Source organism: Copadichromis virginalis, linkage group LG5, assembly GCF_057382275.1.
Source record: "Copadichromis virginalis isolate Kocher_CV1m ecotype Utaka linkage group LG5, C_Virginalis_male_GT1.1, whole genome shotgun sequence".
In the NCBI taxonomy this organism is placed as follows: domain Eukaryota; kingdom Metazoa; phylum Chordata; class Actinopteri; order Cichliformes; family Cichlidae; genus Copadichromis; species Copadichromis virginalis.
In genome coordinates this window covers 18,844,170-18,860,149 of record NC_140622.1, presented here as the reverse complement: position 1 = coordinate 18,860,149, position 15,980 = coordinate 18,844,170, and the positions used below count along the sequence as shown (strand labels likewise).

General features: G+C 39.0%; 2 protein-coding genes, 1 long non-coding RNA gene and 1 other non-coding gene across 7 annotated transcripts; 1 reads left to right on the top strand and 3 right to left on the bottom strand.

Moving 5' to 3' along the window:
• Positions 1-447: 447 nt before the first annotated feature.
• LOC146709459 (EEF1A lysine methyltransferase 3-like) lies at positions 448-2,805 on the bottom strand. The gene is made up of 3 exons (XM_085456403.1): positions 2,569-2,805; positions 2,358-2,469; positions 448-1,055 (listed from the first exon to the last, which is right to left on the bottom strand). Exons 1-3 carry the CDS (start codon positions 2,728-2,730, stop codon positions 658-660), a joined length of 672 nt encoding a protein of 223 aa, XP_085312529.1. The 5' UTR covers positions 2,731-2,805; the 3' UTR covers positions 448-657.
• Positions 2,017-2,089, bottom strand: trnaf-gaa (transfer RNA phenylalanine (anticodon GAA)). The gene has a single exon. It is a non-coding gene; the product is annotated as a tRNA-Phe (tRNA).
• On the top strand, positions 2,463-5,861 carry LOC146709458 (uncharacterized). The gene is made up of 2 exons (XR_014920445.1): positions 2,463-2,760; positions 3,479-5,861. It is a non-coding gene; the product is annotated as an uncharacterized LOC146709458 (long non-coding RNA).
• On the bottom strand, positions 4,891-14,674 carry stx16 (syntaxin 16). 4 transcript variants are annotated; one of them, XM_085456398.1, is made up of 9 exons: positions 14,183-14,674; positions 10,248-10,259; positions 10,048-10,155; positions 9,817-9,957; positions 9,445-9,607; positions 9,243-9,331; positions 8,123-8,266; positions 7,724-7,804; positions 4,891-6,169 (listed from the first exon to the last, which is right to left on the bottom strand). In XM_085456398.1, exons 1-9 carry the CDS (start codon positions 14,306-14,308, stop codon positions 6,068-6,070), a joined length of 966 nt encoding a protein of 321 aa, XP_085312524.1. In that variant the 5' UTR covers positions 14,309-14,674; the 3' UTR covers positions 4,891-6,067. The 4 variants fall into 4 exon arrangements, with proteins under 4 accessions (XP_085312524.1, XP_085312527.1, XP_085312525.1 ...); XM_085456401.1 differs by having other exon boundaries at positions 14,228-14,673; XM_085456399.1 differs by lacking the exon at positions 10,248-10,259 and having other exon boundaries at positions 14,183-14,673.
• Between the last annotated feature and the right edge of the window lie 1,306 nt (positions 14,675-15,980).

The window sequence follows — 15,980 nt, the reverse complement described above, 5'->3', positions numbered from 1 at the left end:
TAAACAAACATGGTTTTCAGGGCTTTTAAATCTGTGACTGTTTTCAAGGTAAAGATGCTGCTGTGCACCCTGTACTGACAACATGAGAGATCAAAGTGTTTTCCAACCAGAGGATAATCAGAAATATTGAAAACAAATACGAATTTTTGAAAAAACAGTTCTGGAAACGCTCATCTTGGTGATGCGTGACGCCTGCAGTGGGTAAAGGTTAAAAAGAAGAACTGTAACTTTAGACCTGATCTTCATCTCACGGTAAACATGGTGAAAACACTTTAGTCTAATGACTGAATTTCCAATCAGACAAAACTCAAGGCTGATTTATATAAAATCATGCTGTTTTGTCTTATAAAATGCATTCATAGTGTGTGTATGTTTGTGCTTGTATGTCATTAAAGTTCTGAAGTTCATTTTCTTCCCAAATCTCAAAAATCACAGGACACATTCTGAATACATTCACTTTTAATTAAATACAAATGACATGTGTAACTGTTTAGAGATAAATAAAAATAATATGATTACATTTAAATTCATTTAAAATAGCTTTAGCTTTTATAGGTTCTACAGTTAGTGGGATGTGAAACTCAAAATAATTTAAATAACAGACAAACTCATAATTTTATTTATTTATAAAAAAGCAGTAGGCCGTCCCTCCTGTCGTCACTGGCCTGTTCTTAAAGACGCCCTGTAGATATTATTGTTTTGTTTGTCGTCTCGGTGCACAAGCTCCACATTGAATCTGCTCGGTAGATGCTTCTCATAGAAAGCTGCCGTTTCGTGCTCATCTCGCATTTTGGATGAGAGATACGCTGCGGCTCCTTTACCACACAGGTGAGCTAGTGTCTCCACTAGCGGGAGGTATGTCTCTGGCAGGTAAATGATATCAGCACAGAGCACCAAGTCCCAGTCAGAGGAGAAGTTCATGTGATCCTCACCCCAGGACAGAGGGAGGACAGTGGGAGGGAGAGAAGGCCACCCGCTGGAAGGCTTGTTAGCAGAGACATTAGCATCAAGCTGTGGAAGAGCCAAAGGAAGGTCTGTGAGAGTCACCTCTGCTCCTGAAAGAAGAGGGATGAAAGCCTGATCCCACATGCTGCTGATCAAAGTCTTAAATTAAGATCAGAAGAAATTAAAAACATGAGCATGTGAAATAACAGACATGGAACAAACAACAAACTAATTGTTTGTTTTCTGTAGTCAGTTTTCTGACTACAAATTAAAAGCTACTGATGTGTAGCTGTAATCAAAACACTGCCTGCCCCCCAAAAGAGTAATGACTTGGATTTAACTAAGCTAAGAGATAGATAAGGAGCCTTCCTTTGGAGCATTATTTCTGTGATTAATATGGGCTTGCAAGAGGGTATTTAACCTTAACTGATAAGTGGGTTCTGAGTTTAAATAGAGATCACTTACACATTTGGTGAAATTTCATAACTATGTTTAATAGTTAAAGTAAAAGCATTTCTATCCGCACAATGGAGCAACTGAAAAGGGTCATGTGGTCTGATGAGTCCAGATTTGATGGCTGCAACATAATAAGAAGACAGGTGGATAAGGTGGTGCATCAACAGGCCTAGTGTCTACTGTACCAGCCAGTTTTGACAGTGTTATGATCAGGTGTTTGCTTCACTTGATCAGGATTATATTGAGTGAAAAATTAGATGAGTTGACCAGCTAAATATACTTAATGACCAGGTTTTTTTCTTCAAGGGCAAGGGCATATTCCAAGAAGACTGTATGGGCTCAGACTGTGGAAAAGTGGTGCAGGAAGCAGGAAAGATGTTTTCACAGATTCATTTACCCCTTTCAGAATGCTTTGAATAATAACAACGTGGGCATTAAAGTTAGAGGTGACCCAAAGAAGTACTGTGTGACTTTTTATTTATTGGGCTAGGAGTTTATTTTATTTGTTTTGTTTTAATTTCCCACCAAACAATGCTTTAAAAAAATATTTATTAGAATAGCATTGCCTCTTATTGTCGGTATAGAACGAAACTGAGGGAAAACAACCTTTCACACTGCCGAAACCCGGGATCGAACCAGGGACCTTTAGATCTTCAGTCTAACGCTCTCCCAACTGAGCTATTTCGGCGACAACATCGCTGCAGGCAGGAGTTGTTATGGATTCAATCATGTTTTACACAGCAGAAAACGCTATATCTATTTATATACACAAAAAATAAACACATGAGTAAGTGAACTTGATAGTGAACACCATGTGGTTCAGAAGCAGCTGCACATGTGTGGGGGTATAATGTGACACTGAGCCACAGGAGAATCCCACTCAGAGACACATTAGTTAGTAGTTAGTTTGTATTTAATATTAGTTACACGAGTTATTTTACAAACTCCAAATTTACCCAAGCGAGCTGCCACAATACCGACCACACCGGTGCCTGCTCCGAGCTCTATGAGCCGCTTTCCCCTCAGCTCCACAGACTGATCCTCCAAGTAACGGCATAGGTGTAACGCCTGCGTGTGTACACAGACACACACATAGATTTCATCACTGCACAAAGCCCAGGTTTACGAAGATCATCTAAATAAAGTGAGTGCCTGTCTGCTCCTTACAGCCTCCCAGACCGGTGCAGCCACGCCGAGGTCCGCACCGAACAGCTGTCTGATCTTCACCTCCTCTCCCATCAGCGTGTACACGGACTCCAGAGAAAACGTTTCCGTGAACAGACAGTCATCTACAGGAAACGGGTCGTCTTCGTCCTCGGTGTGAGACATGTTTATTGGCGCTAAAGTCTATTATTGTTGGTAAGAAAACCGGATGTTCTCGATGCGGGAGGGCAGCTGCTTTTAACTTCCGGTCAAGTAATAACGTTATAGCGAATGTTTTGTTTTTGTCATAGACACCATAAAAATGTTGTTAAAATGTTTTAGTATTAATGTTAAATATTTTAAAATAAAATATTTATTTTATTTACTTCTTCTCATTTTTTATTTATCGCAACAGAAAAATAAAAAACATAAAATTCGTAACTTCACAAAAAAAAACCCACAAGAAAACTAAAGTGTTTTTTTCATGTTGTATCAAGCTAGTAGTACTATAGATGTAAGACTACGAGAGGCTTTTACTTTGAAATGTAACACGCATATGCCAAAAGAGGTGCACATCAGAGATTGCGGTCTGAAATGCAGCGGGTATAAAACAATCTTAAATATATTCAAATTATACATTATTTTTGCTTTTAAATAGTGAATTAATACTTATTATTTTATCAGATATTTCATTATTTTCATTTTTATACTTCTACATGTCAGCTTGTTGATATTGTTAAAGGAAAATAAATGTTGTTGACAGTATCATGACTGGATAATACACTACAGGATTGTTTCTTTCTTTGTTAGTTTGTTTCCTTCTCATCACGAAAAATCCTTTGGTCACTGGTCTCTAGTAAAGCTATGGCTGCATCCAGCAGTTATTTATATCATCAATTAATTCTTCTTCTTTCTTTTTTTTTCTCTTTTTAAGGCTCAGCACAGCAGATCATCTGCCTCGATCTGACCCTATCCCTGCCATCCTTCTCTGTCACACCAACCCTCTGCATATCCTTCTTTGCCACATCCACAAATAGTGAATATTCTCTGTGGACTGTCATATCCACTGTATGAAAATCTTAACATCTTATTATATTTTGTTTTATTCAGCCACTATTCCGCATACGTTTATCCAAAACATTTTCTTTCCAAGTATCCAGGATATCAGTACACTGTGCCACGGACATTAAATTAAATACCAGCAAAAACCAGTGTTACCCCCCCCCCAAACAGAACTAGGACATCAGTTTCAAAATCCTGTGTGGTATCTCAAGTTATTGCAGTCACATCTCCAGAAAGCTTGACCCCTGAACTCGAGATCTGAGCGGTTGGTTGAAGTTTTTAACAGAGTTTAGATGTTTTTCAGTCCTGAACATTACATGTGGCTCAAGAATGCAGTTAAAAAAATAATTTGAATATCACAAAATTTCAACCCATTCATGTGTACACTCCAGGAATTTAATAACATCCCACTAAACTGGTTTGTAAATAGAGTGGTGTAGTTTTACTTGTATGCAAATTACCACTGATATATTGCATCTCATCACCTTTTATTGAATATCAAAACCAACAAAAATGTCAACAAGCATAAGCACCATACACTGGTGAAGCGATAAAACTGCAGGGTAGTGTCCCCCCGATCTTCACTGATTATGGAAGTAAGTGTCTTCCTCATGGACAAGCACAAGCTCTGAAAATCATCCTGTGGGACCTCAGCCCACTTATCAGTCAGTGCCACCCGGAGATGCTCCTGAGTCTGTGGAGGAGGATTGTGATGTCTGTCTGTCATGCCATGCTTTCCATGGCGTTTATATCAGGGACTTATTGCCCTGCAACTTATCCATGACACTATACCAGTCAGGTTGTCATGGCATTCTTACAGAAGTCATTTTCTCCAAAGCTGCGGTGCCTTTTTCCAAGGTTGGTTGTGTTTGATAGAGGAATGTTAATTTTGGTTTCTCCCCCAAATTGTGTTTTGAGAGACAAGACTACTCACAGTAATGAGTCGGGGATGACCAAATCCCACATGTTGGGAATTATCCCCAAGCAAACCCTACATGCACATGGGAAAAGCTCTTCCAAAATCAAACTGAAAATAGAGCAGTGCATTATTAAATCCCTTGAGTGGGATTTTGGGCACCTGCAACTCTGGAATTTTAGTGTGAGGTCAAAATTTTCATGGCTTCATTAAATGCGCTAAAGTTTTAAAAAGAAAAAAAAATCGTGTTAGGTAGGTGATTTTTCATGGAACAGATGTTTAAATTAATAGTTTTTAGTGTTTAATGTGACCTTTGTTTGCAGTTAGTACCATTTGTGCAAGACGTGAACACACAGATACGCACCGACTCATGTTCCAGGTTTATTTTTTTAAAAATTAAGCTGCTGTCTCCTCACCCGTTTGGTTTCCAAAATCAATACTTAAGTAAAGTACCACTTGGACTTCTTCTTTTTTACATACAATTTCACATCAATGACAAAGATGATTTTACATGTAAAGTGTAGAGTTGAGTACATATATTTAAAAAAAGCGCTCCATTGTTTCAGCTCATCAGACAGCCAAATGAAATGTAATGTGTAAATCTGAACAAAGAAGAAACGGGGAGAAAAAAAAAAATCACAATGCGGTCTTCAAATGTCTCTTCATTGTGTTGTACTACATCCATTTCCTCAGTGGAGTGATTATTAACTGTTGTGCTCAGACTACACATACACTCTATTCAATTTACAGCAAACCTGACAGAAAACAAAAAAAAATCTCTGGGTTATATGAAGTTACTTGAAAATAAATAATTTGCTTATCATACAAATGACAGTAGTATTACATCCACGACACCCCGACCCATTCCTACCCCTCAGGGCTCAATATGTGCAAACTGCAAGGGTTTCTTAAAAAAAGGTAGCACTTTATGCAAAGACCATGGAGAACAAAAACGAGTGTTTTTAACATGAGCACTTCATTAGAGCGCAGCAAGTGTTCAACAGGTATGAAGTTAAAATGAAGTGGAGGAGATGTATGGCTGCATAAACCCTCCTCAGGCCAACCGTGTGGTAACAAGGACCTTAGTATTATTATTCTAAAGTGAGGAATAAACTGATAAAAAACAGATGGTCCTTTGGTACTGAATGGCTGTTCTGATCTTAAATGGTACTGCCCTCATTTAAAAAAAAAAAAAAAAAGTTCTCAAGTCTTTCACAGTAAAATACTGAGCTGGGATGTAAATATAATGCTAAGATGAAAATGTCCGGTTGAACAAACCTCTGTCAAAGTCACTTAGGAAAAATAGACACTGTTGATTGTTTTGCTTTTTTCATTCAAATCCGTCAAAAATAACAGAAAAAAACAAAACAAAAAAATCTAACTCTCCCATTAAAAAAAACCCCATCTCCACTAACCCACAGTGTCCCCACAAAGATTTCTTCTTAGCATTTCCCGGTTGGTGTGAAAGACGGTAGAATCAAGTCCAAGTCCACACAGTTGCACAACAAACACCCAGACAGAAAACAAAAACGGAGGAATGAGTGATTAGAACTTTGTTCCAAAAAGAATAATAATTAGAACAATGACTATGATGAAAAGGATCAAAATGACCAGCATCTTTCGGTTTTTCTTCTGATACTGTTCTGCCTGAAAAGAAAATAAGAATAATTTTACATAACACCATTCACTTTTAATGAATAAGTACAGATGGGGTCTTTTTACACCACAGGACAGAAAAAACATCTGGTCAACAGGCTCTAAAATTTCCTGAAACATTACATAACAAAACATCCAACAGCTTGTAGAACGACCTTTAGCAGCAACTTGGAAGTAATCGTTTTCTGTATGACTCTATCAGTGTCTCACATAGATGTGGATCAATTTTGCTTCACTTTTCTTTGCAACGTTGTTTCAGTTCTTTGAGATTAGCAAGCCTGTCTCTGCACAGCTCTCTTTCAGTCAGGCTGAGGTCTGGACTGTGATTGTGTCATTGCAATACCTTGATTAGGATCGCTGTCCTGTTGCATAACCCAGTATAGGGCTGTTCGATATAACAATATATAGCGGATGACGACATTTTCATTTTACGCTATCGTTTGTTTCATGGTGTCGCAAAATAAACGTTTACGGCAATATTTTTTCATGGTTTTGATGGTCACTGTAGTGGCTATATTAATTTCTTAAAGTTCTCTCTTTCTCTTATATTTAATATAACCACACTACGGACAGACAAGCGCCTGTTTTTATGCGTTGTCGTTAGCAACAACGACGGTAAAACCATCGCGTGTCCGCTGGTTTAGTTTCCACATAAACCTTTGACAATAAAGCTCAAGATCCTGTTGAGACTTTTCAAAATAAACTGAATCACGTGAAAGAGGATGCAGAGTATTTATGGATGAGAAGCAAAAAAGAGCCGTCAGGTGCTAAAAAATAAACCTTGGACTCACTCGTTAGAACTGTTTTTTTCTCGCAGCACGCCGTGTAATAAATACTCACAAAGAAAACGGCGGCCGTTACAACTTATGTCTAAAAATATATAGTTTCATGCATCAGCTCAAACACTCAACTCCAGGTTGGACGATAGATGTCTTATATCGGGATATGAGATTTTGGTCTCATCGCACAGTCCTAACCCAGTATTAACCATACTTTAGCTGTTGGACAGATGACCTCACATTTGAGTCTAGAATACTTTGGCATACAGAAGAGTTCATGGTCAATTTAGTGCTTGCAAGGTGCCCAAATCCAGGACCTCTTCTCCATCGTGCTGACAGCTGGTATGAAGTGTTTGTGCCGATATGCTGTGTTTGTTTTTTGCCATTATGGTCAAACATCTCCACCTTAGTCTGTCCAAAAGAACACTGACCCTCATTTGCTAACACTGTGTATATCACACGCATGAATGTTTCAGGCACAAAACAATAGATTCATTTTTTTGTACTTTATAAATACATTTAGAAGTGCCTCTGAGCATGTGTATGAACAAATCACAGCTTGGCTTTCATAAGAAATTTAAACAAGTCTTTAAAATAATTTCTACTACTAATACCGCTACAAATAATTATAATACCTATTATTTCACTTTGGTCATTATTTACAGTTTTCATTCCATAAGCCAAAAAATGTTTTGAATTACTTAAAAAAATGAAATTGCCTGAAAAAAAAAAAACAAGACACTAAATAAAGAAATTTAGTGTTTACCTTTTGTAACTGTTTCAATCCGTCTTCTGTTTTAACACAAGCCTGCTCCACATTGAAGTCGATTCTATCAAGAACGGTGCCCTGGAAGGACAAAAAGAGTGTTTTTTTGGTTTAAGGGAAGAAACTCATTATAATTGTAGATCGTGTTTGCAGTTTTGTAGCAAAACTCCTCACAAGTGTTTTTTAAAAATAACATCTTAAGTTATTTTGTTCAAATACTATTTATACAAACAAAAGTAATCTGAAAGCTCCTGCCGAATAGGATCAGAATGAGCTTAACTTAGCTCCTTTTTGTTATTAATGATTGATAAAACTGATCTTTTTTCCATTTTCACATGTGGCTGAAGCCTGTGTGGGCACGTTTTTCCTGTGGTAGCTCAGTGAATTTGCTTCAAATACCTGCTCCACCACCATTCCTGCCAAGTCCCGGAAAATCTCATTCAGATCTGAGATAGACTGCACTATCTGTCGGATCTCCCGCTCTCGTTCTTCAACCATGACTGTGTTCTGCTCCACCATCATCAACTGATCGTCCGTGAACCCCTGAAAAATGACAGATTCAAGAACAAGGCTGAATATACAAATGTTACAGACTAGATGGACAGCGGCAGGGTAATGAGCTGTTTTTGTTTTATTCAGACCAATTTCCATTTCAATAACACAGAAGATTTTACAGTAGTGTGGTGTAGCCAATGTGTTGCATGGCCAACACACAGAGGCTGACAACCATTCCCACTCACATTCACACCTACAGTCAGTTTAGAGTCTCCAATATAACCAACAACATGCGCATCTTTTGTAGAGACTCCACACAGAAATGGGTGACTTTAAACCCAGGACCACCCATTTTATAAACAAAGCATTTATTTAATTCCTCCACTGAGGCCATTTCCTGTCCGTTAAGAAGTACCTAAACTCAATGTAACTATTTTTAGTACAAATTGGGAGTTAAATGTGTAAACATTGGTAGATGTACAGATTATTTTTTTGTTTTTTTAAATCTTAATGGTACTGATAGTCATGGATACTTCTGCTTTTGGTTCACTGTATACACAGAGCAGCTGTGTACACAGTGTCAGCATACATGCATTGTGTTCAGAGATGTAGGCCAACAACCACTGGATTTATCTCAATTACTGTGTTTTGTTTTAAAATATCCTAAAACTCTGAACTGGTGACTTTATCTGAGCCAGAATCAATTTTAGAGCCTTCTTATTGACAAATGCATCAGGCATCCTGCCAGGAAACACCAAAGAAAATAAGGAACAGATAACCCAAAAAATAAAAAAACAACTCAGTCTGGTTTGCTGGACTGAGACGTGCTGATGGGTTTCTTTGATTTACTGCTTATAATGAAGAAACACTGTTAAAAAAGCTGTTTTCTTAAACTGCTCATCATCTGGAAAAGGCGTTTGGTTTGTTTGTTATGATTATTTTGCACCCGTTTTACCGGTGTGTTCCATTTAAACTTAAGAGCAGCTCTCTGTGGACACCCCAGCTCTAAACATGCTGTCCTCACCTTGTCATATAGAGCTAAATCTTCATCCTCTTCCATTAAGGGCCCCGAGTCAAAAAAGTGCTTTGATCTCTCCTCTCGATTCTTCATACCTGTCAGACAAGCCAATGGCACAATGCTTAGACGGCATTAAAACATCATGAGGACAAAAATACTTAATAACAGTTAAAAAACCCAAACATGTAACATGCCATGCAGTCCTTACGTTTTAGATAGCTGGACTGTGTGTGCCTAAAATTGGTTGACAGCTCCTGCAGGCTCTGTGCCAGAGAGGAGACCACGTTTCTCAAGAGTCGCTCCTCCTGCTCTGTGCAGTGACCACAGCGAGACTGCAAACCAGTCACGGCTCGCTGGCATCGATGGAACATCTGCAAAAACAACAACGACTCTACTTGTTTCATTTCTAAATTCACTTCAGGCTCCATACTAGAGCGTGCTCTCACATAAATACTTATGTTCAAATAAAAACAACAGCTAAAACATATCCACGCAGATTTTCAGCTGAAAGAAAAGAATCAGCATTTCAAGTCTAAAAATAGGCAGCATACATATGCACAGTGCTGCTAAATTATCTCACCTGCGTGATCTCCTGAGTTGTGATTTCTATGGCGTGCTCTTCTTCGCTGCTGTCATCCAGTGTGGGACGATTCATGTGCTTGTCATGAAGCAAGGCCAGTTCCTTCATCTTCTGCTGGATCCTTGTGATTTCATACTGGATCTGAAGACAAAATGTATTAATTTATTTGCTGAATTTCACTTTAAAGAGACACTGAAGTAGCTGCAAATTTCTACTACAGTTTCAGTTTACCTCATCTACTCCATCTACCCATTTGGGGGGCAGTTTCTTGGTGACCCCAATCGCGGCTTCGGGATCCAAACTGATCCCTGAAACCAGGGCCATCCGATCATCGGCCAACTTAAAGACACAAGAGGATCCATTAAAACGTTTTACGTGATAGAGGGTGAAGATGACGGTGTTCCGTCTTTTAGTAAGAGAAATGACAGTACCTCATCAAGCTCCTAATATGATTGGCAGATATCAGAGCGGTCCCATCCAACCGAAAACAAGCAAAAGGAGAAAAAAAGGAATAGAAAGTGAGGCCCATGAAATATAAATATCCATCCACTCCCACTGTTAAATTACTTTGAATTAGGAATAATAATCACTGTAAAAGAGGCTGTTGACATTCATTGTACATTCAGTGTACAGTTAAACTAAATATAGAAAAATATCGTCCAGAAACCTTTTCCAAATCATTTTACTTTAAATCAAATGATTACAAGGAGGAAACAGTGTGAGAACAGAGAGAGCAGAAACCTGTGAGTCTAAGAAAAGGAAAATGAGTTTAAGAGTTTTAGATTAAATAGAGTTCATTGTTAGTTGCTTTGTCTTCTTCAGTGATTGATTTGTCAGTAAAAAAGCGAGAGGCGACTTGGTCTGCTGCCTTCTTATTTCAAACCTGAGTGTTCAGCCAGCAGCAAAATGTTCTTCGTTTCTAACAGCTAACGCAATTTTAGACGCAGCTCTAAGCAACTTAATGGTCCTGCTGCAACAAAGCAACTAAAAACCACCTGAGCCAAATATTCTAACAGCTTCAACGTGATGGCTTGATAACGGCCGACTGGTCTAATCAGTTTAGCCCCTCATAATTTTAATGACCAAGCCTGTGAGACATTTAAATCAACTGTGTTTATCCCCTATATTGATGAAGCGTAACACGACGCCAGTGTCAAACAGACGTTTGTTACAGTACAAGAAGGAGACTGAACCTGCACTTCACACTTCTACCTGTATTTTTTAGCCATTTCAGACATAAGATAAAGTGGTTGGAGCAGTTTCATTGAAGAAGAGACTAAACAATTTGAACAGATATTGAGAAGATGCTCATTCGGGCACAAGAGATCGTTTGTAAATCCAGAATTTCGATTCTGTTCCAAGATTTCACTCATTTCTTTACTGTTCTTCACTGGCAGCTAATATCCTGCTAGGTAAAACACTCATTACAACATTTTCACTGTGAATAGTTAACAGGGAACTAAATCTATCTGAGAAGAGATGATGGACACAGAGATAAGGTCAAAAAAAAAGGTGTGCAGGCATGCAGAGGAGGTAGGGTTGGGATGGGAACCGTTCCAGTTGAGAACCACTATCAAATTTTCTATTCCCCTGGAATCTTGTGCCTCAGAGCTTAACAATGCCTTTCATTAATGCTGACATGTTTTTCTGACAGCTGACAGCAAAGTCATTGGGCTGGAGGGTTTCCATTAGTCTGTTTCTACACTGTGTTTGGACTCAAGAGATTTTTCAAGCAGAAAATTAATAAGGAATGAATATATAATAAGAATCAATGATGGAATTGGTATCAAAATTTTTTTATCAGTGTATGACCCAACACATGTGGGGAGTGTAACTATCCAAAGCCAAATTTCTGGGCTCTTTTACACCAGCTGTTCTGTAGATGAAACAAAATGCCAAGAACCGACTGAGTAATCTTTTTTTTTTGTTTTGGTTCTTGGAAGGAAAAATAACAGACAGTGTATGACTAGCTCATGTGCCCTATTAGGCATGAATCACCCTCCCAAAAAATGAAGCCACAGCAATGCTTCTATCTTCCTCACTCTGAGCTTGCTCGCTGTTGATCCTGATCTAAACCCAAACAGGACACTCTTACAGAGAGGTAGTGTTGTTCCAGGAGCCACAGCCATTTAAAGGGCTCCACTCTGTAGATGTGCCTGAAGAAATCACTTGTGTTACTGAGGATACGTCCACACGTACACGGGTATTTTTGAAAACGGAGATTTTCCGTTTTCGTTTTAAAAAACAATCCCATGCACACGTAAACGCAGAAATGAAGAAAAACGCTGCTAGGAACATGCCAAAGCAACAGGTGGCGATATATTCCTAACCGTGTAGAAATGTTGGCCAATCAGAAGTCTAGAAGTCTCGGCGGGAAATAGTAAACAAAGATGGGGCATAGAAGCAGAACCCAGTCGTATGTGTGGAGGGACAGTAGCTGTGTGTGTATATGTAAGCATTTAAACACTGCAGAGAGTACAAGTAACAGTGTTGTAGAAATTCATTTCACCGAAACAATAACGTGGCGCACAGTGTGACGTCAAAAAAGGAGCACACCTTTGACCCCGCGTTTTCTCCGCTGTTTCTGTCCACACATAAATGCAAAAACTGAGTTTTTGAAAATATCCACCCTGGCAGGCGTTTTTTAGAAATCTCCATTTTCAGTGACCGAAAACGCCGTTTACGTGTGGACGAAAGGCGCAAACGCATAGAAAAATCTGCGTTTTCAAAAATACCCGGGTACGTGTGGAGAGATCGGCATTTCCACTTCGCTCAGCGCCATGAGGAGTGGCAGCTAAGTAACAAAGGCCGGTTTTGTTACTAAGAATTTTCCCCAAACAAATGCAGAATGTGTTAACCTTAAAAGTTCATGATCTCTGGGCTTCCAGCGGGAAGAAACTAATCTACACCAGCGTGCAGGTAGCACGATAAAATGTTCACAGCAGAGTGTGAATATTCACGTGTGGCATACACCTGCCCGCCTGAAGAAGCTTCAAAACTGTGTCAGGGAAAGTAATAACTTTTGTACTGTGGTGGAGTTTAACCTAAAAATATAAGTAGGTCATGGCAGGATTTTAATTTCTTTCTTTTTGTTTTTTTCTGCATCAACATTAAATTCAGTGTTTTATCACTGCTAGTAAAAACAAAACAAAACATGCCAGCATTTGATGTTTTAGCTCTCCAGCAATAAGCTCCATGCAGCGACTGCTGTTTTTAGAAAAAAGAAACTAAATCATTATTCAGTGTCACGGAAATCACTATCAGAAAGAACAGCTCTGCTATAGAGGAACATATAAATATATTCTTCTTGTATCGTGATCACTAAAAAGCTCGCTTGTTTTTAATTATATCTGCATTATATAGACAAAAGTATCTGGCCACATTTCTTAATCATTGCTTTTATGTGCTTTGGTCCTGAACTCTTACTCTTAGGGAAATCTGAATGCCCCATCTTATCATTAATTGGAAAAATCCAAGTTGGAAGCTTGGAATTGTGCAGCGTGGTAAAGTTCATTTTCTGTTTCAGTATGATTGTGCCCTAGTGCACAAAGCATGGTTGGATGAGTTTGGTGAGAAAGAACCTCACTCGTCCACCAACACAGAGCACACTGAACAAGAAGAGAGACTGCAAGCAACCAACATCAGCCTCGGACGGCACAAGTGGCCTTCTGTTTAAATGGGCAAAAAAAAAATAAAAAAATCCACGTGTTGAAATGGAAAAGTGTGGCGAACAATTTAGAATGGGGTGTTATAACAGCTACTGTGACATGCGGGTGGCCCAGTACTTCTGTCCATATAATTTAACAATTAAAGGATAGGTAGTATTTCTTAGTGACAAACAGTTTCCAGGAAGCTTTACGAGCATTTTCATTGCCTTTGCTTTTCAAATTACTGTATTTATTTTTAATAACTGCAGAAGAGAATCAGCTAAACTCTAGATCAGTTACAGGTCACGACTCAGTATGATGCGGGCTTTTGAAAGGCCACAGCAGGGTTTTTTTTTTGTTTTTGTTTTTTTACAGTGAGGCACACGAGAGGATGCGAAGAAAATGAAATCAACCATAACCCTCAGTTAACCTTGACCTAAATATATATATATAAAATATATATTCTTGTCATTAAAAAACGGGCGGTTATAGACATTAACTAGCTAAAAGCATGCCTGCAACACTTCTTCATCCTCCATCATCGCCCCACTGAGTCACATCACTGTGAACCACTGAAACACTAACGTCGTGGAGGTCATCCAGGATAATAACTAACAGCAGCTACAGCTATCACACACCTGGATCTAGCTAACAGGGATCGGTGACTGGCTATACGCAAACACACACAGTAAAATGTCAAAACGATGCAGACCACTCACCGCAGCATTGCTACGTGTACTCAGACGGGGGTCGTATGTACTCACTTGCTCAGCCAATATCTGCCGGTTTTGGATTGCATTGTTCCGCATTAACAAGAAGGCATCTGTCAGACGCCTAGTGGCCATGACTGCCTTGCGTGATAATCTAAATTAACAAGGGGGCAGAGTGCGGATCGAAAGATCCTTTATTAAATTGAGCCAACTGCCTCTGACCAGCTGCTAACACGGCGCTAGCTTTAGCTTTGCTTTGCCTGCGATGAATGGTGAGAAAAACTCGCGATGCAGCGCCTACAGCGGGAGACACATGGCCTGAATCATGTTGATCCGCTAAGCCGCTCTAATACTGAGGTAAAGAAAACTAAACATGACCGAGATTTTCTGGTGAAATGTCCGCTTTAGCGTCAGACTGGTAACGTTACTCCGCTTTAGGTAGCTACGGAAGTAGGAGAACGTAAACATCTGCGTGAAGCAATTCTTCTTCTGCTCATTAACTGCGCTATCATCTGTAACGGAAGTGACTCTTCGCCACCTACCGCTTCAGCTGAGAACATCAGACAGAAGCGTTTCCAGGGCGGTACCAGAAGGGCCAAAACCTGTTAGGGAAATTGGAAATAAAAACCAAACAAAAGCTCTTGAAAACTGGTTGTAAATTCAGTGAGTTTACATTAGAATACATAACAGCCTAGTTGTAAGATAGCGGCCTCCTTGAAACACAAGGTTTAACCGTGTTATACCGGGCTCATTGAAGACATAACAAAGAAGAGACAAACAAATTAGAAATTTTTACTAAGCCAATTTATTAATCATAGCCTGAGAGAAGATGAATATAAGAAAGCTAGGTGCTAACCTATAGACTTAAAATAGGAAAAACTATGACACAATGAAAAGAACACCAAGTTAGCTGCCTGAAAGGCACCAGCCTTCCTAGGCGAGGAGAGCCTTCTTGGAAGGAAAACAGCTTATATATGCCATGTTCCAGGCACCTTGGAACTTGAATGTCAGGAATTAATGTCACTCCCAAGTTAGCAGTTTTCAGAAATAGTAAGGAAAAACAGGATTTGTTTTGGTGTTAGCAAGGTAGAGTCATTCAGGTATCAGCAGCATTATACTGCAGCATATACTTGGATAGAGCCAGGACAATGCTCGACATATGACAAATACACAATACTGGCAGTACAGATTAAACGTTTTACAGTTTTACAACTATTTACTTTCATCTTTCATCTTGGATTGTTAAATTAGGCTTGCTAAGGCTGCTCTGACTTTCCAAGTAGGAAATCCAAGTTGTTGGTGTTCAAGCTTTCAAAAATCTAGAAACGTTTTATTTTCTATCCAGAATATAAGCAACATAGAAAATGGGGTGCTACACCTCCTTATCCGGCTTTCAAAAACAAGAATTGGGTGCACAAATTTAAATTTAGTTTGGCTTTTCCCTTATCCACACGTTAGGCAATTTTTTAGGCAGTTTCTAAATGTCTCTAGTAACGTCTTTTTCCCCACATACTCATTTCAAATTGAGCTTTTTTTTTAGACTGAAAAGGAGAAATACTGGAAATGTGCTTATGTGGAGATTTACATATGTTTATGCAGAATAGAGTGTTCTGCATCACGATGCTACCAAGGAATAGATTTTCCTCAGTTTGCAAACCTGAAAAGAACCACGCAACTTTATTTTGTTGGCTTCATGAGGGCACCTGTTTAATTCATCCTGAGGTACCATGAGTGTCTGTACCAACCTTTGAGTCAATCAGAGCAGGACTGATATTTCAGAATGGCTGATAATTGTCAAGTACTCCTT